The sequence below is a fragment of the Wyeomyia smithii genome, chromosome 1 (genome assembly GCF_029784165.1).
Source record: "Wyeomyia smithii strain HCP4-BCI-WySm-NY-G18 chromosome 1, ASM2978416v1, whole genome shotgun sequence".
NCBI lineage: Eukaryota > Metazoa > Arthropoda > Insecta > Diptera > Culicidae > Wyeomyia > Wyeomyia smithii.
In genome coordinates, this window is record NC_073694.1 from 146,621,598 (window position 1) to 146,646,369 (window position 24,772).

General features: G+C 37.2%; 1 protein-coding gene across 1 annotated transcript in view; it reads right to left on the bottom strand.

The window, feature by feature from the left end:
- The window catches only part of LOC129734079 (uncharacterized), a 114,453-nt gene that overhangs the window by 20,778 nt on the left and 68,903 nt on the right, over positions 1-24,772 (bottom strand). Inside the window, exons 3-4 of the mRNA XM_055695798.1 lie at positions 12,611-12,903; positions 12,300-12,545 (exon numbers count right to left, since the gene is read on the bottom strand). Of these exons, the coding sequence (XP_055551773.1) occupies positions 12,300-12,545; positions 12,611-12,903 (539 nt within the window). The remainder of the gene's footprint in view (positions 1-12,299; positions 12,546-12,610; positions 12,904-24,772) is intronic.

Below are 24,772 nucleotides of genomic sequence, written 5' to 3' on the forward strand. Positions count from 1 at the left end.
CGATCAGGTCTCTGCGTCTGCTTTGGATTCAAGCCAATTGTTCGCGAAACATTTTGAATCTGTTTTCGATAAAAATCCCGCTTCAGAACTGGAGATTGACGATGCTATCCGTAACGTTCCTATCGACTTAATTGACCTGGGAGTGTTTACCGTGAGTTCAGATATGATTTTGTCTGCAACAAAAAAGTTGAAGCGGTCGTATGTACCTGGTCCCGATGGGTTACCGGCAATTCTAGTGTGCCGATGTGCTGCCAATCTAGCGCAACCGTTGAGTGCTATTTTCAATCGCTCATTGCAACAAGCGAAATTCCCTCGCATTTGGAAAAAATCATCCATGATACCCGTATTCAAAAGAGGAGATCGACATAATGCGGCCAATTACCGTGGAATAACAAATCTTTCAGCTGTCTCTAAATTGTTTGAGATAATCGTGAGCGGAGTAGTTCTTAATGCGACGAAGTGCTATATATCTGTCGACCAACATGGCTTCATGCCAGGTCGATCAGTAACAACTAATCTGGTAAATTTCACATCGGAATGCATTTTAAACCTAGAAAAGAAAGTTCAAGTCGATGCAATCTACACGGACTTGAAGGCGGCGTTTGATAAAATTGACCACAAGATACTACTGCGCAAACTGTCTAGCCTGGGTGTCTCGTCGCAATTCACGTCTTGGCTAAAATCTAACTTAACGGAGCGCGAACTGCGCGTTAACGTTGACGGTTTCGTATCAAGACCGTTTTCAAACAAATCGAGTGTGCCTCAAGGTAGCAACCTTGGCCCGTTACTGTTCATTTTGTTTTTCAACGATGCAGCTTTGATCTTAAAAAATGGGTTCAAGCTAGTGTATGCAGATGACTTGAAACTCTACATTGTATTGCGCTCAGAAGAGGATTGTCGGCTTTTACAAGACTCATTAACCACGTTTGCTGATTGGTGTCGCCGGAACAAATTAGTCATTAGTGTTGATAAATGTCAGGTCATATCGTTTCACCGCGCATCACATCCAATTTTGTTCGATTATACTATTGGAGAGAACATCCTTCCTAGAGTTACTGAAGTGTCCGATCTGGGAGTTTTACTGGATGTCATAATGTGTTTTGACTCTCACCGAGCGGCGATAATTTCCAAAGCAACGCGACAGTTAGGTTTTCTTTCCAAGATTGCGAAGGATTTTTCGGACCCCCACTGTTGGAAGTCATTATACTGTGCTCGCGTCCGTCCAATTTTAGAAAATGCGTCAATCGTGTGGCAACCATATCAGGTTTCGTGGAGTCTCAGAATTGAAAGTGTTCAGAAACGGTTCATCCGTTTGGCACTGAAAAATCTGCCTTGGAGAAATCCTGATAATTTGCCACCATATTCTGACAGATGTCGGCTACTGGACCTCGACACACTGGAACGACGAAGGAAACTTCAACAAGCGCTGTTCGTGGCAAAAATGTTGCACGGTGAAGTTGATGCCCCCACTCTGCTTGAAAAATTTAACTTTCGTGTACCAAACAGGACTCTTCGGAATACAACGTTATTGCAGCCAATCTTTCATCGGACCATGTATGGTCAAAATGAACCGATCTCAGCAAGTATACGGACGTTTACGGCTTCGGAAGAGCACTTTGATTTCAATGAGACAACTGGATGATTCGCAAATAGGCTTAGATCTGTGATACTTTAGATTATTTTATTCATTAAGACTTTATTTGTCAGATGAATTATACCAAATACAAATACAAATACAAATAAATACTGAGATAAATACTTTTTGGCCGTCCTTCAATACCTTCGATTGAACTTGATTCAAAAGCTGGTTAAATGTTTGACGAGTGTTGAAAGTTTACCCAAAAGCATATAAATTTCTCTTCCTAATAAAACTTGTTGATCCACAGTCGGATCAAAACTGATGGAGTTACAGGTATTTACAGGGTGGCAACATAGAAGTGATACACGAATTCGAATACCCCTCGTTGTATTTTCTGTCACAGCATGACAAACATTTAAGCATGTTTTGGAAGAGTGACGTGTTTACTGTTTATTCGGAATAAATACAGTCAGTTTTCAGTTCCACTCTCAAGAAAATTGCAATGGGTTCAAATAGAAAACAAATAAAGATCTTGCACCTGCAAGGCTTGATTAACATCGAGATCAGGAGGAAGCTGCCATATCTGAATTTAAGCAGATTATTCGTCTACAGGACCATCAAGCGTTTCAAGAATACAGGAACGGTTGTTCCCAAGAAGAAACCTGGTAAAAAACGAAGTGTTCGGACTGCAGCGATTATCAAAGCAGTGAAGGAACGCTTCCAGCGATATCCAGCCCGTTCGGCAAGAAAAATGGCGTGTTAAATGAATACTTCCATGCAAAATGATATCAAAAAGTACCTTGGATATTCAGCTTTTAAGAAACAGAAAATTCACGGATTACCTCGTGAAAATATTGCCGATAGGGTTTGCTAGATCTAGCTTGCTGCTGAAGACGCACGCTGGTCACAACATTATTTTTTTAGAAGAAAAGTTGTTTACTCTGGAGGCAACTTGGAACAAGCAAAATAATTGTGTTTGTGGAGCATGTCTTTGTGATATCCCAGCCGATTGAAGGGCAATCGAGCGACATAAAAATGCGTCAGCTGTGATGGTTTGAGAAAGTATATCGACCAAAGACCAGCATCGTCACCGGATTTGAACCCACTAGACTTCAGTATCTGAGGATACGTGCTAGAAAAGTTGAACGACGTTCGGCATCTGAGTTTGGACACACTCATAAAACGTTTGGTGAAGATTTGAGACGAAATACCGAACGAAGTTGTGCGTGCGGCTTGCAATGACTTCGAAAACCGACTACGGATCTGATAACGATCAAACACAAAAGATTTGAACTCAACTAAGTATATTGTATTTTTTCTACTTATAAATTTTACTGAAATCGACTTCGAGGAGAAATAAAAACTCGTTTGAGTTGTATGACATAAATAAAGAGTATCACTTTCACGTTGCCACCCTGTGAAGTTAAGCTAAACATTATTATTTTCGATCCTTCGATGACATGTTTGTGAGATTTTCGAAGCATTAGAAACTATGCCAAATAAAATGATTACCAATTATCGACAAAAATCGTTGCAATCTTTAATTGTTAGGATAAGCTCTCCTTATTGTCAATAAGTTAGCAGTTACTTATTAAGTTAGTTACAAATTATTTATCTTTTCTTAACACATAGCTTTAAATCCCTGCGAATGATAAATCCTAAATCAAGAGAAAATGTCGCGCTCAGAGAGATGTGCGTGCGTGTGTTTAAGATATGCATGAGTCCTATACTGCCGCTCCACGCATGATTGTCCCATGTTACATTTTGGTCATTTTTACTTTTCATCACCAAACGTTGTTTTTTGGCGTAAATTTCCAGAAAAATACTTCAACAACAATTTTTTGTTCTAAAAATGTTTCAAAAAATACCAAGTCTGTTTGTTCCATTGTTGAGTTTCCACGCATAACTGTCCCGCTAGAGTAATCTCCACAATTAGTTAATTATATAGGGTATCGAACGTCTTCGTCAGTGGTTTTCTTCGGCAGTTTTTCTGCAGCAATCTTATGCAAAAGGGGGGCGATGACGACCACTGACGAAGACGTTCGATACCCTATTATTATTTCGAAACGTCGGGTTCATAAATACTAAAAACTAGACGTTAGGAACTTCTATAGATGGCGGAGCGGAGGAGGGAGGTCTTCTTTCTTAAATGGAGGGGCATTATTTTTAAAAACAATAGCTATCTTACGAACAAACTACACATTTTATGGAAATTCAACCATAAAAACCCAGAAAAATTTAACAAAACACATCGAAAGCCCAAGAAACAAAAACAACTGCTTCTATTGTCGTAGGTACTTTATTTCTTTGTAGGCAAACTTTCGTAGAAACTCAATTTATTTGCTGGAACAACTGTTTGAAGCATCGACAGCAATGCGTGCTTACGTTCTGTGGTAATCTTGGAGACTTTTGAAACACAAGGTTTTGGTACAGTGTAAAATTGTTATCAGCGAACTTTTTTTTTGTTTCTTGATAAGTTGCCATTGATCAGGTTTTTTACATCCACAGAATCTGATGCGCTGATGAGATCTAATCCTTTAAGGCTGTATTGCACTCTTTGACCAAGCGTCAAATATTTGTCCCTTTTTGACAGATAAAAATTTCGTCAAAGATAGTTGTTTGTCATTCTCCAATTTTTTAATGTGGCAAACATGCTTAGTTCCGCTCTTTTGCTCTTTGAATGCTCATTAGGCTATATTTTGTCAAGGAGGCAGAATTCGAACAAGTCATAGACGAAGCGCTTGTAGAGACACTCTATCTTTACAATTTATCTAAACATTGTAATGGTAAAATTGCTATAGTTCTATAGTCAGAGTTGTTTTATTTTCGTAGGTACCAAAAGAGCAGCTCTTCCGGTTTTACAAGTTTGGCCTGACTTTTACGCTGTTCCTATGGCAATTTCATCAATACAATGTTTGGACAAATTGTAGAGATAGAGTATCTCTACAAGCGATATAACTAGTTCAAGAAAATGAGCTGGCTGCACTGCCCACAACAAGCACGCAGTTCATTCTTGCTCTACGTTTATTTTCATTTATTTAGTGGTATTATTAAAGCATAAACCATACAAGTTCTTATAAAAAGTAAATTTGTGCGTGTTGTATACGTAAGTGATAAAAGCAAGTAAGTTAAAGTGCATCTTTTAGTGAAAAATCAATAAAAACGCATATTGAAAATGTTCATACTAATTGTGTCTAAAGTGTCAGTGTGAGCAGGATAACACAATTCCGTTCGTAGTAAAAGCATGCGAAGAGCGCTTTATTATGGTTTGACACGAACGACGTTGCTAGCGAGAGGAAGAAGGAAACGCGAAAGAGACAACACAAGCTAAGTATCTCTGCTCTTTTTCGCATTAAATGTATTACATGCTGTCGTATACTTGCGAGAGCGCAAGCATAGAGCTTTCTGATAAATCAGTCACGCACACTTAATGCAGTTTTTACTTCTGCTGCTTTATCGGTAGTCAAGTGATGGAATCTGCTTATGTTGCACCGTAATGTGAATCATATATACCTACTTGTGTTCGGATTCAAAAACATAATCCGTGGAGAGGCCTACAAATTCAGTCCAGTCCAGTCTATTTTCAATTCAATTCAAAATTATGTAACATAACAAGTACAATTTGAGGGCTTCGTGACCTTCATGGACGTAAATTTATAACCTGAGCTTTCCGTCGATGAAAGCTTCGTTTAAATGACTGATTTCATTATTTCTAATAGGAATTTAGAAACTTGTTGCCATGGTCACGTGTGCAGCACCACTAATACTGTGGCGGGATTCGTGTGTGGGGTATTGCATAGGTTTATATGTTTCTTTTATAAAAAATACCAGCTGACAGTGTTCTATTGAGCATTTGCTCTAGACATTCCTATGCATTTTACTGTGTTCAAGTGCGCGAGATTGAGAACTTTTCACATGTGTTGTTGCAAACAGCAACCGCTTACTGGATGTGTGGACTGTGGTTACGTCTGCAATACGCAAACTACACAAGTGCGTGTAGAGATTTCTGTCAGGTTTCGGGCATTTTGTTTTCATTTCATTTTATGATTTTCCTAGCTTTTGAAAAATAAACTTGAAAAATTATGGAATTGGGCAAATATTGTAATATATTAACATTTTTCAATTGATATTGTTTAAATCTTGGAAGTAGACATAGCACGAGTTCATGTCTATTATATGCAGATTTTGATTGGTTTGGCCTTTTGTAAGTAAATTCTGTTTGTACTTTGTTTAATATGCATATTTGCATTTTCTTCAAATTTTATGCTTTGAACGCATGGAACTCTGCCAGTTTTTATATTCAATAGGTGTATTAGGTTACTCATCTATAAATAGACTTGCTAAGGCGATATATAGGAATTGTATAATTTATAATACAAACCACGCACTCGTGTACGTGGACCCAACAGTACCTTTACTGTTGGTTTAAATCGGTTTCAAATCGTTGAGTTTTACACACTTTTGAAATTCACTTGGCAAACCATACATTCGTGCGCGGCTCCAACATTATTTGTTGGTTTAACTCGGTTCCATTTTTTAAAGTATAATAACTTTTGTATTTCTGTCAAGCAAACCGCAGACTCTTTTATGGGTGGTTATTGTTAATGTGTGGGTTAAATCGAATACGCGTCGTGTGGTATAATATGTTGCATTACACTGGGTTATACCGCACATAGTGCCTGGCTCCCATAGCATTTTATATTTAGTTTAAATCGGTCTCAAATCAGATAGTCTTTTAACAACATACAACCAGTATACGGGAAACATCGTTAGTAGATCTGCTAGGCATAGAATCAAATGTCCCGGTGACATAATATTTGGAGACTCCGCGTTGACACCATCGCATTTCCTACAGAAAGATTATCAAGGCGTCATAGGTTTCGGTGTCAGGTCACTTTACGAGAAAGCGATATGAGTGGCGAAGCGTTAAATATCAATACAATCTTCGTAGCTTTCGTAACAGTTGTTTAAAATAAATCAATGGGAGCTACGCTTCGACTTCATAAGGAAGTACCCGGGGATTTGAATATGCTCAAATTTAGTTATAGGTCCGGTATTCTAGCGTGTGCTTTTTTGCAGTATTACATCATTAAACAAAATGATTTCGGATCACGTTATGATTTTCGCCGTGAATATAATGAACTCGTAGGCGCGATATTTGTTATGATAAACCCGCACACCGAGCTAAGCGCATCGTTTACCAAAACGAAACCTGCTGCAAACCCTGCCCTTTTCTCCAACATCCCAGTGATTTCTCGTGGAAGTGCAGAGGTGTTCTCGTCCCAATAAAGCGAGTATCACGTCAACACATTCCTATACACACTCCTTCTTTGACCTGCATTCGGATGGGGCCGGCGCTGGTATTGCCTCATATAAAGATTAAGGTCACCAGTTTTTACACATTGAGGATGCATGTTGATCCCAAGCATCATCTGTTGGTTCTCTGTGTAATTCCAGCTGATCTGGCAATAACGGAGTAGCAACCGCGGGCGGTCAATCATGCTCATGCTCATGCTCATGCTCAAGTGCTTTATATATAACTAGTTCGAATTCTGGCTTCTTGACAAAATATAGCCTAATGAGTATTCAAAGAGCAAAAGAGCGAAACCAAGCATGATGGCAAACACGGGCGAGCAACAATCATGATGTCAAATAAATTTGACCATTATGTCAAAAGGTCAAATATTTGACCATTGGTCAAAGAGTGTAATACAGGCTTTAATTTCATCATCACTGTCATTACTTCTGTATACTTGCAATATGGCCAACGCATTCGTTTTCGGTTCTGAGCGAAAATTCCGGCAAATGAAACAAGTCGACGCACACAATATACGACTTAAACAAAACAAACAAACTAAAACGTCGTTTGCACGAGTTGGTGGTACGATGCGAAATACATAGTGGAACTGTTATGCGTGGAATTTGCCAATTTATCCTATAATTCTAGGCATAAGAGTTCCACTGAACATTTTTTTCTGTAAACGACCGTCAGTTAAATCCTCCAATGAAGTATTTGATTATTTTCATTGGATTAGTTGGTCTTAAGGCAATTTCAACCACAAAATTGTTTTTTGATATGCCATTTTGCCTCAGATGGCAAATACTTTTTAAACCTTTAATCGCATTTTTCTCAGCTGTCCGTTTTGGAACATGGGACAGTTATGCGTGGAACGGCAGTATAAATCTCGCATGATCTCGTTTACCATTGAATAATACTGTAATCGGCAGTTTTTTTGTTATAATAATATTATGTTATAATAATATTGTAACTCATTTTAACCAGAGACATTTTAACCGATTTCGATAAAATTATTATTATTGCTTCGTACTTCAAGACGTTGCGTGAACTGTGATTTCGGTTATGTAAAATGAATCTCTGTTTCTCGTGGATATATAATAAAACTCACAATAATTAAACTTTGTTTTTGTCAATTTAACAACACGTCAACATGTTAATATAATTTTAGTTAAAAGATTGATTAAGCATATCTTTTGAAAAACTATACATAATTACATAAACTCTAAAGATATTGAGAGAGGGTATCAGTCTCAGTGATTTTAATTTTGAGAAATAAGCACTGAATTAAAAATTTCTCATTTATTATGAATGATGAGTACATTATGTTTATTTACAAGTTTACGATATACAGTCATGGAGAAAATAATAAATACACTTGCAGTGTTGGATAATTTTTCGTATTTGCGCAGTGATTTTAATTGTTGTATGATGTTATAATACATCATTATGATCCGCAGACACTCTTTTTAAAAGAGGCACGGAGAAATGACTGGAGAAATTTCTTTGTCGGTGATTCCGAAATTTTTTTGCGTGAGTTAGTGTTTTTAAAGTGGCGACAAAAATAAATACACTATTGAAATATATATACAAAACAATCCAAATTAGCTTTATTTCTCTACATATCGTTAGCAAAATGACCTTCAACGTTACAAAACTCACTTTCAAAATTTTGTGGCTTGTCCTTTGTTTTGTAAAGCCATATTCAATCTTCCGGGTATGTTTTCCACCAGGTTTTCACGAGTAGAAGCTGAACTAGCATTTCACGCTGCCTGTCCGACGTTCCATAAGTCTGTTTTATTCTTTGGATGATGCTTTGCAACCTAGACTTTCCCAATCTTCCATAGAATTTCTAAAGGATTTAAACTAAAAGTCTGCGCTGGTCAAACTAATAATTTTATATTTTCGTTTAAAAATCATCTTCGTGTTTTCAATGCTGTATGCTTAGGATCGTTACTCTCCAACGAAGAAGCATGTTTTCTTTGTCATACGAAAGCATTGCGCTACGTAAAATATCTACACAGTCGTTAGTATTCATAGTCTATGTTATAAAATCAATGGGTTCCATACCAGCATCAGAAAACAGTATTACACCGTTTTGTGGTCACTTCCAAATTTTACTACTTTCGTGGTTAATTGTGCGTTGAAGGCAGTATTCATTGGTCTTCTCACCAGCTGCTGACCGTTTGAAACAAAAAGGTAAATTTCGACTCATCCAACCAAAACACGATGTGCCATTTAGTTACACCCTAGTCTAAAAACTTTTTAGAAAATTCAGTTCTTGCGTAAATGTGTCACTTTTGAAGTAGAATAAAGTTTCCTGTGTACCTAGGTGCTCGATTTTGCTTCCATATGCCGAAGAAAACATGCCACTTTGCTGGATCTCTATGCAGTATAACGATCCTAAACATACACTATTGAAAACACGAAGATGATTTTTAAACGAAAATATAAAATTATTAGTTTGACCAGCGCAGACTCCTAATTTAAATCCTTTAGAAATTCTATGGAAGATTGGGAAAGTCTAGGTTGCAAAGCATCATCCAAAGAATAAAACAGATTTATGGAACGTCGGACAGGCAGCGTGAAATGCTAGTCCAGCTTCTACTCGTGAAAACCTGGTGGTAAACATACAACGAAGATTGAATATGGCTTTACAAAACAAAGGACAAGCCACAAACTTTTGAAAGTGAGTTTTGTAACGTAAAAAATCACTTTGCTAACAATATGTAGAGAAATAAAGCTAATTTGGATTGTTTTGTATATATATTTCAATAGTGTATTTATTTTTGTCGCCACTTTCAAAACACTAACTCACGCAAAAAGATTTCGGAATCACTGACAAAAAAATTTCTCCAGTCATTTCTCCGTTCTTCTTTCAAAAAGAGTGTCTGCAGATCTTAATGACGTAACATAACACCATACAACAATTGAAATCACTGCGCAAATAAGAAAAATCATCCAACACTGCAAGTGTATTTATTTTTTTCTCCATGACTGTATGTACAGCTATTTAGGGCCATGTGGTCGTATAACAAAGGTATGTTTCACCGGTAGGTATATTACAATTTATTAATGTTGAACATCAATAAATTACTAAAATATGTTCAAACCATTAGAAGTTCTCTGAAATGATTATGAAATGTTCGATTGCTCAAACATGTGTTCTCAAACACTTTATTTGTGTGTGTGACAGTATAAAAGCCACAAGTTGTACGTTGCTATTATTAAACAACTGCAGAATAATAATTTATTGGCAATAAAAACAGAGACCTTAAGATTATATAGCAATCTTTTTATTTATTAAAAAAAAACAGTAATCTGTTCCTTCGATCAATATATAACTAGTCTTGACTTGGTAAACCTTTGATTAACTGGAGGATTTGGAGGTAAAAAACTAGTGTTCCACTACAATCTATTTTTTGGGAAATAAATCATGTCTACAATATATAATAATATTATTATGAATAAATCTTTGAACGGCAGGTTCTTTATTCAAATAGGAAATAACCAACAAAAGATGGAAACTTTGGTTTTGATTTCAACTATGAATATACAGGGTATATAAAAAACACATCGAATAACGTTTTCCTGTAACCTTCAAAGATCAAAACAATTATTCAAATCCATAATTCTACAGTGACTACAAACCTCTCCGTAATGTTAACTCATATACAGTCAAACCTGTTTTTGTGCGAGGGATAGGGACCGCACAAAATAAATCGCATTAAAAAATCATTTGAAACTTCACGTGCGGCTTCAAAACAATATTTCCACAACATTAGGCCGTTACAAATTTTATTTTCATTTTATGTCACTCCCCCTCAAAAATTTTGAATATTGGAAGGGGAAGAAAAAAAAGTTCAATGCGTTTTGTTCATTTCATTGGTTTTCCGACAGCATAAATGCTTAATTTAGCAACAAACAAGTCAGATGACAGCGAGAGTGTCGTCGAAAGGCAAGCGAAATAAATAATAATAATAATAAAGTGTTATTTTTCAACATTTATTTGAGTGCAAGTTACAAACGTCATAACTTGCACACAAACTTTGATCAAAGATATTTCTTTTTTTTTCGTCTCGGTGTTATTTATTATTTGCCACCCCCTCTGCTAACTTTGATAACCTTGGACATAAAAAGAATTTAAAATTTGTATCAGCCTTATTGAATAGGGATAGGGACCGCATAAAAAAATTCTCCAATTAAAATAACTCGAAAGTTGTTGATTCTGATTTAGAATACCTATGAGAACAATTTTAAAACATCGGATTGATCAACGTAACTTTTTTAAACAAGCTAATCCTTTCAACCGCTTTCCTTCGTAGACTAGCAATTCGTGACTTTTCCTACGTAAAACTGGCTTAAATAGTAATTTTTTGACGCAACACTTATGTAATGCGTTGGAATTCATTCTAAGAATCGGAAAAACTAAATGGCTGAAAATGTTGTCGAAAGTCGTCCTTTTTCATATGCCGCACAAAAAAAAATCGCACAAAAACAGTCGTACAAAAAAAAAATAATCGCATAAAAAAAGTCGCACAAAATAAATTTCGCACAAAAACAGGTTTGACTGTATCAGATTGCAGCCACTGTTTCAATTTCGAACAAAAAAAGAATTACGGTGAAATGATACGATTCGCATTAAACAATCGTCGTAACTCAAATTTAAGCCTATAAACCTATTGAATCTGGTAGATGTAACTCAACAATAATAACTTCTGCTACAGCCCGACTCACGATCAGCTTTTGTAACCGTTACTAGTGTAAAACATGCGTTACCTTGTTGTAAGCTGAACCGAAAATGCGATGACAATGTATGAAACCATTTGGAATACACACGTGAAATTAGCCGTCAATTTTAATACCAACTCATTCAAGTACACTATTCAGCAAAGCATTCGAAATACTGGAGTTCAAAGAGCGACAATTTACAACGTTATGTGGCAATGGATGCAATTGAAGTTGCTTTCAATGGTAAAAAAAACGAAAAAACGGGTATCAAATACATGCAATAATCAACACGTTAAAACATTAATCAAACAAATGGATTATGAATATATAAAAAAGGGAACATTTACACGTACGAAATTACGACACACAACAGTCACATATCCGTCATGCAATTGAACAAATGCGTTGCTAGCGACAGTTGTAAAATGTTTATAGAAATCTATGAGCGCGATGATTTCATGTATGGCCCATGACAATGGGAAACGGTTGGAATTTTAATACAATTTTAATTCAATTCCGCAACCGAAATGACCAAACAAAGTTCGCATTGAAATTGACTTCAGCTGGGATATCACAATGATGCCAGGGCTGAGTGAGAAAGAAATCTAAAGCATAATGTTCATTTACCGTTCGTCTGCCATTTGAAAGAATTGTGTGCACTGATAGATGCGAGTTCGGCATTTTAAAACTTACCCGTTGTTAACCACTTCGGCGATTTCCTTTTGGTCTGTTCCAGCGATCGTATTTCGTCGTTTTCCTCGTGGTCTCCGTGGTCTGGATCTCCGCCGTAGTGTATCGCCATCGCTTCCATCCTGTTGAATAGCATTCGCTTCCGCCTGATCCGATGCAGATACAAAGTGTAGCAGGGACTTCCGGGTTGCACACATCCGATCGAATCTTCGCCCGGAGGTGTCCACTCGTATGGTTTCCGCAGGGAATCTGAAAAAAGAAGCATAAAACTGTAACCGCGTCTACGACTCACTAGAACTACTTTGAGCTTATACTTTAGCGCGATCATCTGACACTGTTCCTCCGGCGAAGGTAACCTATGATCGAGTGGTATGTCCTGGTCGCGACCTAAGCCTCTGGAGCTGCTGTCCACAACGATGATGTCATCGGTTTCATCGAACGATGCGCTGATACTGGCAGCCTGATAGGAAGGTGAAACACTTTGCGAGACGTTGCCAGAGACGGCAGAACTGTTGCCGGCAAGTCGCGCGGTGCAATCCGGAGGAACTGTTACGTCACCGATGGCTTCGATCGAGGTCCACTTCCTCAAGTCCTCGACCGCGGAAGGCTGCAATGAGAAGGAGAAACGAAACATGAGTTACATTTAATAACCCTTCAACTATGGGCGGTTAGGGCGCGCGTGGATTATGATATAACTATTCCGTAGTTAGTGCTTCTATTATTGAAAGCGGTAGCAGCGAGCTAGCTTGAACTTGCGAGCGTGCGCTCGTTCAGAGATGGATAAAACTAGTAATTAGATGGCAATTAAGTGGTGGCCGCCAATAATTTCAAGGTAGGTCATTTAGTATCTATATACATTTCGGATTTAAGCATTGATTCATAAGCATAGATTTTGTTATAATAATTTGATTAATATTGCTACATTGACAAAACCTTTTCTGCCAGTCTAATTCTCTGTCGTAAATAACATCGCAATGCTAATAGGATTGAAGGTTTGACTTATGACTTTTCAGCTTTCCTTTTCTTCGTGGAACTCATTCTATTCTGGTCACGTTTGCTGATGCAAGGTGTGACTGCTAATCTTTTTAATGTTAAACAATGGTATAAGATAGATAGTTCGCGGGTTTTAGGTGGTTTTTACCCACCCGTGCAGTGCGGTCATCGTAATTTTTGCAAAGATAATTCAAATGAAACAAGCAGTCAGTAAGTTAAAAATCTGTTGTTGTCTGTTGGGTAGAATATGCTGTTGCAGTTATCTGTTCGAAATTAGTGATTAGAAATATCGCCCAAAACAGACATCGATAACAATCGATAATTCCGGGGCTTTTATCGATATTATCGATAAGTATCGATAATTTGACTTATCGAAATTTTTCAGATGGTGAGAAAAAAAACTATTTCAGATGGTGATGAAAAAAAAACTATGACAGATAATTGAGTTGGATAAATTTCCCATGGAAGGTTATCATGTTAGCTCCCTCGCAAAAAAATATTACGTCCTTGCGTGCAGCCTTTCGGAAGTTAACCGGAACATTCGCCATGGCGGACGAAAACATGCGTGTAGCCATGTTTTTAAGCTCTTTCTTCGTTTTTTTTTTATTAATTCTCCCTCCGTTTGTTGGAATAGATCTTGCGCTTCAAGTTTGCCCAGAAATTCTCGATGAGAAGCAGGTGGGGGACATTGGGCGGATTCGCCGACTTCGGTACCACATCGATATTCAACCGCTCCATCTCCTCCAACGATCGCTTCGAGTAGTTGGCCGACGTCAAATCTGGCCAGAACACCGTGTCTTCGCGCTTATGGTATTTCTTGATGAACGACGCAAATTCTGTCAGGCACTTCGTACCATAAATTTCCCCGTTCACGGCCAGCCCGGAGCGAAAGAAGAGCAACTTTGACATCCCTTTCTCGCTGATTGTAAGCCACAGCCGCACCTTCTTGGGGAACTTGGTCTGTGAAATAAACTTTACCTCGGTGCTCACTTCCTTCGTGGGGGAGGTAAAATACAAAGAGCCCTGCTAGTCATTGCCATCCAGGGTAAGATAGGTCTAGTCGTCCAATACCTCTGCCACGTCGCCATTCGCCGGGAAAATCGACTTGACCATCTTATTCAACCGCTGTCGCTGCGTCATTGCCTGCAGCTCCGAGACCAGTAGACAGGACTGCCGCTTTCTGCATGTATGTCCATGTTCTCCTGATACTTTTTCACTGTTTTAGAGCATGCACAAACCTCTCGGCCACGTGCACGCAGCGATTTAGCCACTTTTCCCTCGGTCTTCATTTTCAGCATCCTTTGAAGCTTCTTGTCGCTCAGGGTTGTTGGCCGTTCGGAACCGGGCTTTCTTTCGATGCTCTGATCGTAGTTCAATAGAGTCAAGATGTTGTAGATGCCAGAACCGGCATACCCGGCGTCCACAAAGTGCCGCACCATGTCCGTTTTTGACGCGGCGGGGTACCGTTCTTTGAACGCGCACACTTCTGAACGGAGTAGCTTCACTTTTTTCGCCCTCACAGTTAGAGTTTGACTGATAGAGCTGTCAAATTTTTTTTCGCTAACTCATGGGTTACAATGATTGATGATGCATGAGTAGTTTCGTCAGTGCGATTAAAGGTAAACCGGCAATTTTTGTCCATTTTTTTACCGCAAATATTGTTTGACAAATGGATACGTTTGCGTTGCGTTGACGTCAATGTGACAGTAAATGTATGGGCTAACTGTCGAATTGCCGCAAACGCAGCCGCAACGTATCCATTGTGTTAAGGCCTTAAACGACAAATCTTACGACACTGCGAATGAAAATTCAAACAACCGGACGAGTTAAACAGTTTGTTTTGGAAAGTCTTCGGGTTTTACGCCGGGAGTGCTTTCTACGGAGTAGTTTCAATTAGTGCTGGGACTTTTAACCGGATATATTCGTGATCCGGTTAGCCGAAGCTCGGATCACGGATGTGTGAACGAATACTATTCGGATGTCCGGATATCCGGATACGGGTAATCGAATAGTCGGATATCCGGATATACTATCCGGATATCCGGATTTTTTTTTAGCTTTTAGGCCCGAAATGAAATGTAACGCAAAAAATGGCTTTTTCCACAATCTCCCATCCCCTCGTAAGTATTTATTTACATAATTCTCATTCAACTATGTTCGGATACAATATCCGGATATCCGGTTATTCGACTATCCGAAAATCCGAATTTGGATATTTGTCCGATATCCGAGGTCGGATATCTGGATATTTTAATCCGAATAGTCCCAGCACTAGTTTCAATCCGAATAGTCCCAGCACTAGTTTCAATCCGAAGTTCATTTTGAAGGTTGTATAATAAGGGAAATTATTGAAGCAGGCAAAATTCTGTCAATTTTTATATGGCCAAAACTTCACGAAAAATGAATCAATTCTGACAAAACAGGTTTCATTTTACTGGAAAACTGTCCTAGTTTCCTTAAATAACTTGAGAACTGGACGTGACCAAGGGTCACTGGAAGTGTTTCGGATTTCCGGAGTGTGTGCCAAAGTGTACATTTTTGCAACGCGTAGAACTTTTTCTTAAATTCTGTTTCACTTAGGTTTATATGTTGTCAATAAATCAAAATTTATTTCGGGTTCATTGGTAGCCAAAGATTGAAAATTCGCCAAGGAATCAACGAGGTATGAATTTATTAAGTATAGGTGTTGACTTTGGCGGTTTTTTCCCTGTTGGGTACTAATTTTCTTTGAGCTTGCAGCACTCTAGCAGAATTCAATCGAACATTGTGGGTGTATAGGTCTTATTAAACCAAGCTACTTTGCAAACTTGCGTTTGAAAATTTATCTAGATTAACATTTGAAAAGGTCAGATTATTTTCACGCGGATTTTCTCTAAAAGATTATTCATGCAGATTTTCAAATTTACGTGGTTTTCTACGCGAATTTTTGAATTAAAGCGGTTTTTCAAGCGGATTTCTGAATTAACATGGTTTTTCACGAGGCATGTATCCCCCGCGCAAGGAAACCTAACTGTATTTGAACCTTTTTATTATGAATCAATATATCTTACACGCTCGTTCAATTTTACTCTAAATTGGTTAGAAAGAACTCACTTTCGTATTTTGATTCAAAATGTCAAAAAATTAGTAAAATTGATTAACGAAACTGAGTAACGTTCACCCAGTTTTCGTATTTTTTTGTTTTGCTCACTTTTGGGTAACCGTTAATTTTATATCAGTTTGCTGTAAACAAAAGCTAGGCATTTAACAGTTCCCTGTTTGTTCCGCTTATTCGTACATGGATTTAGTTTTGAAAGTACTGCAACGAATAGTTTACAATAAAATAATAATCCGCTCTTTGAAATATGAGCCACAAGTCAAAAAAGTGTGTGCTGCAGTAGTGAGGGAACGAAACGCGAAGAATGAGTTCATAAAAACATCGGACACGTCCGCTTGTTCAAATAACTTCTGTTTTTGTTACATTGATTTTGTAACATATTGATCAAGCTATTTGAGTGGTCAGATCCATATTCTTAAATCATGGATGAGACGGTAATGCTTATTCTTTTTGTAATACTAGTTGGTTCCTATATAGCTGGAAGTATACTGTAAATCGTGATGCTGTTGGAGGAAAAACTAAAAATGTGTATATGTTTGGTGCTAGGTTGTTGGTGGGAACGGCCCTTACAGTAATACCAGAAGGAATTCGTTCCTTGTACGATGCAAGCTCGGATGGAAGCAATCTTGAAGTTAAATACGTGGGCACCTCTCTAACACCGGACAATAAACACAGCGCTGATTTATTCACATTTGGGCTCTCCCTAGTACTGGGCTTTGTCTCCATGATACTTGTACCGAGTTGTAGCTTTTTTACGTGAAGCAATCCGAAAGATGGTAATGATATAAAATATTAATAATTAGGTAACTTTATGGGAAATAAATCTACAACATATTAACAATTTTTCTTATGTTGTTTTCAAATTTTAATTTCCGAATTTCCTATTGTTTTCTTTTGCGTAGGGAAGTCAAATTAACGAAACTGAGTAACAGTTACTCAGTTTGGCTAATTCATGCTTTTTTTTTAAATGAGTAAATAGTACTCAGTTTTTGACATTTATCCATGCTACTCAAAAATGAGTAACTATATGGTTGAAATTGAGTCAAAATTTACCCAATTTAGAGTAATAACGGCCGAGCGTGTAGTAAAAATTATCTGAACTTTCCTTAAAAAATATAAAAAAAATGAGTTTAAGATCCTACTCTGAAATAAATATAATTTTAAAAACAAAAAATGATTTTAGAAATTATCGGTGATCTCTGATTTTTTTAAGTGAAGTATTTTAGATAGACAATTTAGTTGCCTAAAACGTTCTATGCGTTGCAAAAATGTACACTTTGACACACACGTTTGAAATCCGAAACATTTTAGGTGTAGGTTGGTCACACCAAGTACCCAAGTAATACTAATATAATACTGTTTTCCAGTGAAATGAAACCGGTTATCAAAATTGATTCATTTCATTCATTTGAAGTTCTGGCCATTTAAAATTCGAGAGAATTTAATTTATCTCAATTATTTTGTCTACCCCCTGTATAAATCAGGATACTTTTCTGGCGCAACAATTTCGTTGATTTGGATTTTTTTTTTGGAACTGAAAATTGTTTGTTGGGTAACAGATACTTTAAACTTAAACAGTTCCAAGTTAAACTAAACAATTACCAGAGAATTACCAATAGACTGCCGCTATGCATGTCTATCATATTATGAGAGTTGGCAAGCCAAAGAAAATGCATTTTATTACAATTTCGTATCATTGCTTTTTATGAGATGGTGCAAAAAGTTTGGATATTTTTTTGAAGTTCTCCAGTACTAAGCTGTCGAATTCATCTGTTCTTAGGAAACTAAAAACTATAAATACCTTTTTAGTTACCATTATTTCTCAGAAACTCAGTGACACCCGGGGCAAACCTTCACACCACCCCCAACAATGCTAAATCTTGTCGAATAGCAGCAACCAACAAATACCTAGCGGCAAAAGTAACTCCTGGGGTAGGGTAGGTGAGGTCTTCTTCTTTTGGGTCTCCTCCAGTAACCAGCCGCACTGACTTGTGCTCACCCTTATAATATCGATAATTATCGTTAACGTTAAAAAGTTAACGATAATTATCGATGTCCAGCATTTATCGATATTATCGATAAGTATCGATAAGTTTCCCATCACTATTCGAAATAAGCACACAACAAATGTTGAGAACATGTCAAACCACAGGCTAACAGACGTAACACTGGAAGCTAGCTCCTCCATCTCCACAAATCTAATTTCTAGTCAAAAAACAGTTGTCACGCGACAATACTACAATCTCAACAGTTTTGTGGTTCATAATTGGACACATGCACTAACGTTAGCGCTGTTATCGAAATACAGGACGCTGTGCGTTGTGTTCGCACATGATGGCATCATTCAAAAAAAAAAAAAAAAAAAAAAAATAGATGGTTGATTTTTTTTTAAATAGGCGGAAAATCAATTTTAAGATAGATTGAAAGAACACAATCAGGAGCTAAAACCTAATAATGTAATCTTTGCGTATTTTCTATAATTTATTATAATTTTGTTGTGTATGTTAGAAAGTATGGATAATCGTTTAAATATTTAAAATGAATGACATCGTTTTAAAGTTTATAATAATTAACAATTCGAACAGTCATGACGTATTCTCAAGCATAGCGCTCTCCAAAAGAATAATGAAAACAACAGACAGAGGAAATAATCAACATATTATGACTCTTTGTTATTTGCAATCGAGAGAGCAAATTGCATGTAACAGCTCTTCACCAGTGTTTCAAAACTAGAGAAATCTCTTGCTGTGAAGAAAATGTCACTATTGGCTTTCTTTGATATCGAAGGTGCATAAGATAAATTATTATCACACGATTCGATGGCTGCGGCTATAGAGAAACGTGGTTTTCTCATTGTGATAGTGTTATGAATAAAACAAACATCAGCCAGCTTTGGGAGCTTTTAGCGTCATATTTTCTTCATTGTGGTCTTCGATAGTTAATAACCTTCTCGAAAAATTGACGAATAAAATCCTTGCAATCATTCGATTCGCTGATGATATAATCACATTTGATCTTGGCAAGTATTATGCCCACCATCGCCAACCGAATGCAAATTACCTTGAACTTTGTTTCTTCTCGGTGTGATAGGGAAGATTTTTAGATAGCGTTTAATACCTCGAAGTATTTTTTTAATAAAAAATAAACTAAATAAGGCTAGCAATATTTAATAGATTAGTAAGCAACTTTTGGTAAACAGTTGGGAAAATTATCAATTGAGTTTATTCGGTTATTGTGAGACCCAGAAATATTTTTGCTAATATGACCCTAACAGATCATCTCATTAGAGCTTGTTGTGGCTTGATCGATGGCATATTTCGTAGTTGCTCTTCCGTTGTGGATCTGAGCTAATGAACTCGCATAAAAAATCTCGCAAATGGCTATTTTGGAATTTGTTTACCAACTTTAATGTGCAACAATGCAATAGCTTCGCCTTTAAGGTTAGTAAGGAACGTAAGCGTGAGTATAGTGTCATTGGTGTCGAACACTGAGTTGACTGCTGTATTTTCACGACTGTGACGGAAAGGAAAATAAGTGGCGGAGGTATGATGATGAGCCCGAGAGTAAATCCATGCTTAAGGTGAATCGGTATTGGAACCACAAACAGCCGATTTCGAGCCACCACTTCGAATTTATAGAAGCACAAGACTCGGAGATAGATAATGCGTCTCCTGTGAAAACGCTATTTTATATTTGCTTCACCGCAGCAAACATAAAATGGGACCGTTTTTAAACCACGTGGTCATATTTTAATCAATTTTAATAACCCTCGTCCCTCGTACCCCCCCACCCCCCGTGGTCTTTTGATCAACCCCTCGTCCCCTTCCGACTTTAACCACGTGGTCTTTTCATTTAAGAAGTGCCAAATTTTTACATTTTTGTCTTTCTCCTAGAAAGGTATAGCAATCACTGGCAAAACCGAAAGTATAAAAGTGCTCCAAAGGGTCGAATGGCATATATCACTCGACTCAGCTCGACGAGATGAGTATTTCCTGTATGTGTGTATGTGTGTGTGTATGTGTGTGTATGTGTGTGTGTATGTGTGTGTGTATGTGCAACTTTTTATCCTCACTTAATTTTCTCAGAAACTGCTAAACCGATTTTCATGAAATTTTTTGCAAATGAAAGTTCTTGTTGTCCCATAAGACCTTATTATATTTTACTTCAATCGGATTTTTAGTTTAGAGGTTATGTATCAAATGTAAAAATCATGATTGATCATGATGATCATGATTGAACATCATTATCTCAGAAACTACACGACCGTTTTAAAAATAGGTTTCAAATGAACGGGCTACCTGAAAAACCCTTACCTTTTGAATTTTATAAGGTTTGAAATTGTGGTTCAAAAGTTATTAAAAGAAACGTGTTCTGAAGACTGTTCAATCTCAGTCATGTTTCTCAGAGATGGCTGAGCCGATTTTCATAAAATCAGTGTCAAATGGCAGGTCTAGTTGTCCCATAAAACCCTATTGATTTGTTTTGCAATCGAACTATTATTTCGCCTGTTATGTTTAAAAATGTGACATCCAGCTATGAAAAGGAACATATTCCGAAGACTACTTGAACTCTCTCACTTTTCTCAGAGATGGCTGACCCGATTTGCACAAAATTAGTATAAAATGAAAGATCTAGCTGCCTCATAACACCCTATTGAATTTTACTGTGATCGGACTGTAACTTCGTCTTTAAGGTGATCGATGTGAAAATCACGAAACTTCATTATTTCAGAAACTACACAACCGATTTGAACAATATTGATATCAGAAGAACAGGATAGTTAAAGGTTAACTGATGAATTATGTCTGAACATGTGGTTCCCATTTCATTTGATTATAATAGGACATAAGCAACCGTTATATATTAAATTATAAAAACAACGAAAGCCTATTATCTCAAAGCATCCACGACTTATTTGAACATAACTAGTGTCTGACGAACGAGTAATCTTTTAAACTTACAAATAACAAACTTCATAACAATTTGATATGTGGTTCAGAAGTTATGGAATGAAAAGAAATTCAAAGACTATTTAAAACTATACCTGCTTTGATCAATATATGTGGCCTCAACATTATTTAAATATGATATCGTACTATTTAAACGTTCCTGGTATTGCTCGTGATTAAGTTGTTCGAAATAAAGTGTGATTTCTTTTATTGAAAGGTCGAAGCAAGCCATGACCGAAATCGGACGCAAAAATTTTTCGCTCGCATGTTATATCGGAAGAAAAATTGTTTAGTTTAGTTTTGCATGTTCGTTATAGATGATATCGCGGAGTGAGTTTATTTTCTAAATTTAAAATTGTTTTTTCTTGGAAAAGTTCGCGGATGGTTGTGCGAGGCCGTGATCAAGATTGGCCATTTGGTTCCTGCTTTGAAATCATCACATTGTTTGGTGATTTTCGGTTATTTTACACCTAAAGAATTGTTAAACATATATACAGGTGTTCTATTGAAATGTGCTGAGTGCGAAAAGTGTGAAGTTCCACAAAAAAAGTGAAAAAAAAGTGAATTTAATTGTGAAAATTGAATATTATTGCGTTGCTTTCTAGATTCACCAAAGTGTTTATTTTTTCTTGTTTTTTTTCTATCGCTGTCTTGGCGACGGTTTGAAAGTGTGGAGTGTGTGGTGTTATTACATACAATAAGGAAAGTGTTTTTCGAGCAGCTGCTCCACATAGTTTTATAGTGATTGAATGCTCATTAGGGATTTATTCATTGGCATAGTGCGAATTATATTTGGCTTGTATCTAATTAAACTTGAAGTGAAAATTTGCCAATAAGATCAAAACCATGCATCGCCGTTTACAGTGTTTTTGTGCTATCTCTTTTCAACGAATGAAATGTTGTATGGATTAAACGAGTGTGTGAAGGCATACAAGCATGTTGCCACTGTACTTCCATTTAAAGAAAAGTCCAAAAACGATGAAAACAACTGGAAAATGAAGAGATGAAAGCTAAGTATACGTTTTGTCTTGTCTGTATTGTAAAGTGATATTTTGATGCTTGTTTCTAGTTTTACTTTATGTGAGAAAACGGATACAGAGAGATTTTGATTTCATCGTTGAAATTGTGTGCGCGGTATTTTTTTCCGCAGGGTTTCAGTAACAAGTTTTATTTTTGTGTTAGTGTGGTTTGTGGAGTTTGGAGTATGTGTTTCTCAGGAATCATATGCTTTGATTTTTTGATTGTTTTAGCTTTTGACCAGTTGTTTCACATAATTTGTTATATTTATGACTAGTTCGGCACTTTGTCAATAAATTTAAAAATATATTCAGGCTTATATGTATATTTGCTTTTATTAAATTGTTGAGGCTTTGGATGCATGGAACATTGCCAATTTTTATATTTCGCGAAGTGAACCCAGATATTTCATCATATCTTTCTCATCTTCATCAACGTTAAGTCGGAGACTGCTCGCGCGTTGCATCTGAATTATTACATCGGAAATCGAAGTCGATTTCGTTCAGTCGATAAATATCATTTCAACCCCCGCGTCGGTACCTTCCATGAGGTCGTATTATCTACAGATGGATCAACAACGCGCAATAGTTTTAGGTATAAAGAGCATCACCTTACGAGGAGATATACGGTAATTTTAAGTTGTCTCGGTTTAGTCAAAAATCCTGTATCCTCGCGTACGTTTTATTGTTGCGGTGTTACATTGTCAAACTAAATAAGTTCGAATCACATTATGAATATTGTGGCGGATGTAATAAACTTGTAGACGCGGCACTTGTTCTGAAGAACCCGACATTAGCGCATTAGCGCATCGTTTACCAAAACGAACCACGCTGTATACCTCCCCCTTTATCCAACATCCCAGTGATTTCTCGTGGAGAGTAGGTATCTTCGCTTTATTATTCAAGAAGTAAGTGGTAATCAACGCGAAATACCGTGTCTCCGCGCGTAGCGTCGGTAAGAGGGAATAGAGCGGTCGCGCATAACTTTCCGGGGTAAACGTGTTTTCGGCCCAAGTGAGCTTTGCTCAAATATAGATCTTCGGTGTGTTGTGACTTCCGAGGTGTACCAAACCATTTATTCGCAGACTGTCCACTAGAGATGGTCCCGTACCCGACTAATCGAAAATTTTCAAACCCGTACCCGACCTGAACCCGTAGTCTGGTTTGTTTAAAATACCCGTACCCGACCCGAACCCGAAAACTATCTATTCCAACTACCCGTACCCGACCCGTACCCGAATGAAAACAACGCCGAAATTGCTTGAACCCGACCCGTACCCGACCCGTCCTGGATTTTTTTTTTTTTTTTCAAAATACCTGGGTACCTCGCACGTTATATGCACTAATTGTCATATGTGGTTTCTCGAGATGATGGCCGGAGTTAGACAAAAACCGAGTGTGAATGTGAACGCATGTTAATGAACCCAGAGTTCCAGGCGGATGGTCCACTATAAGGAAGAGGTCCACTATGAAAAGTGCATGTCTGGTAAAGTTAAAAAAGCGACGAGTTTTATGTGAACATCGCAGCAACCTGAAATCTTAATATTATAATAAAGTCAAAGTTAATATTGTTTATAACTTGAGAAAAATTTAATGATTCATTTGCATTTGCCAAAAACCTGTAATTTTTTAGTACAGATTCGGTGTCATCGATTCAATCTAAAAATCGGTATAACACAGATATTTCTGTACATCCCTGGTCACAGTGCAAACAAAGACTATGCTATCGCTGTCAAATCTCATATACATATTTGCTTCGTACCAAACACAGTAGAGAATCGATGGCCATCCGCCTGAATTTTTTTTACGTCAGCTGTTTCATAATATTTTTCCTTTATTGCTATAATATTCAAGTGCCTAAATCCAAAATGTGGGTGCAATATCATGAGATCTGTTTTTTTATAACTTTTCGAAGTTTGGCATACTGACGTTTTTTGACATGTGTTTAAAAAAATTCATTACTTTGAAACAGCTTCAATGATAGCTTGGATTTTTTTGGTGTCAAAGAAAAAGTTGATTCGTAGTTAGTTTGTATGTATTACCTATTTTGTTTTAATTTAAAATTTTTTTTTTTCGCAAAACTTGGTAGATTTGAGGTGTTGTGCAAAAGCTACGTAATTTGTTTCTGTGAGGAGAACGCCCTGTGGCTAAGGGGAAAAGTGCCAAAATCATTGATAATTAGGTCACCTGCTTTATGGACGGCCCCACATAAAAAATGGAACGGAGATTGGTGTTCAGCACCCCAAAATTAAGTAATTACCATATTTTTGTCGCATTTATCCACACTTTTTTTACTTAACCAGCCTTTGTATTTAGTTGCCTTACTGTGCAATGCTCCGCGGTTTTCCTCACAAATATGAAAAAAGCAAGCATAAGCACAAATATGAAAAAAGCATACAAAAGCCTCCAACATCCCAGTGA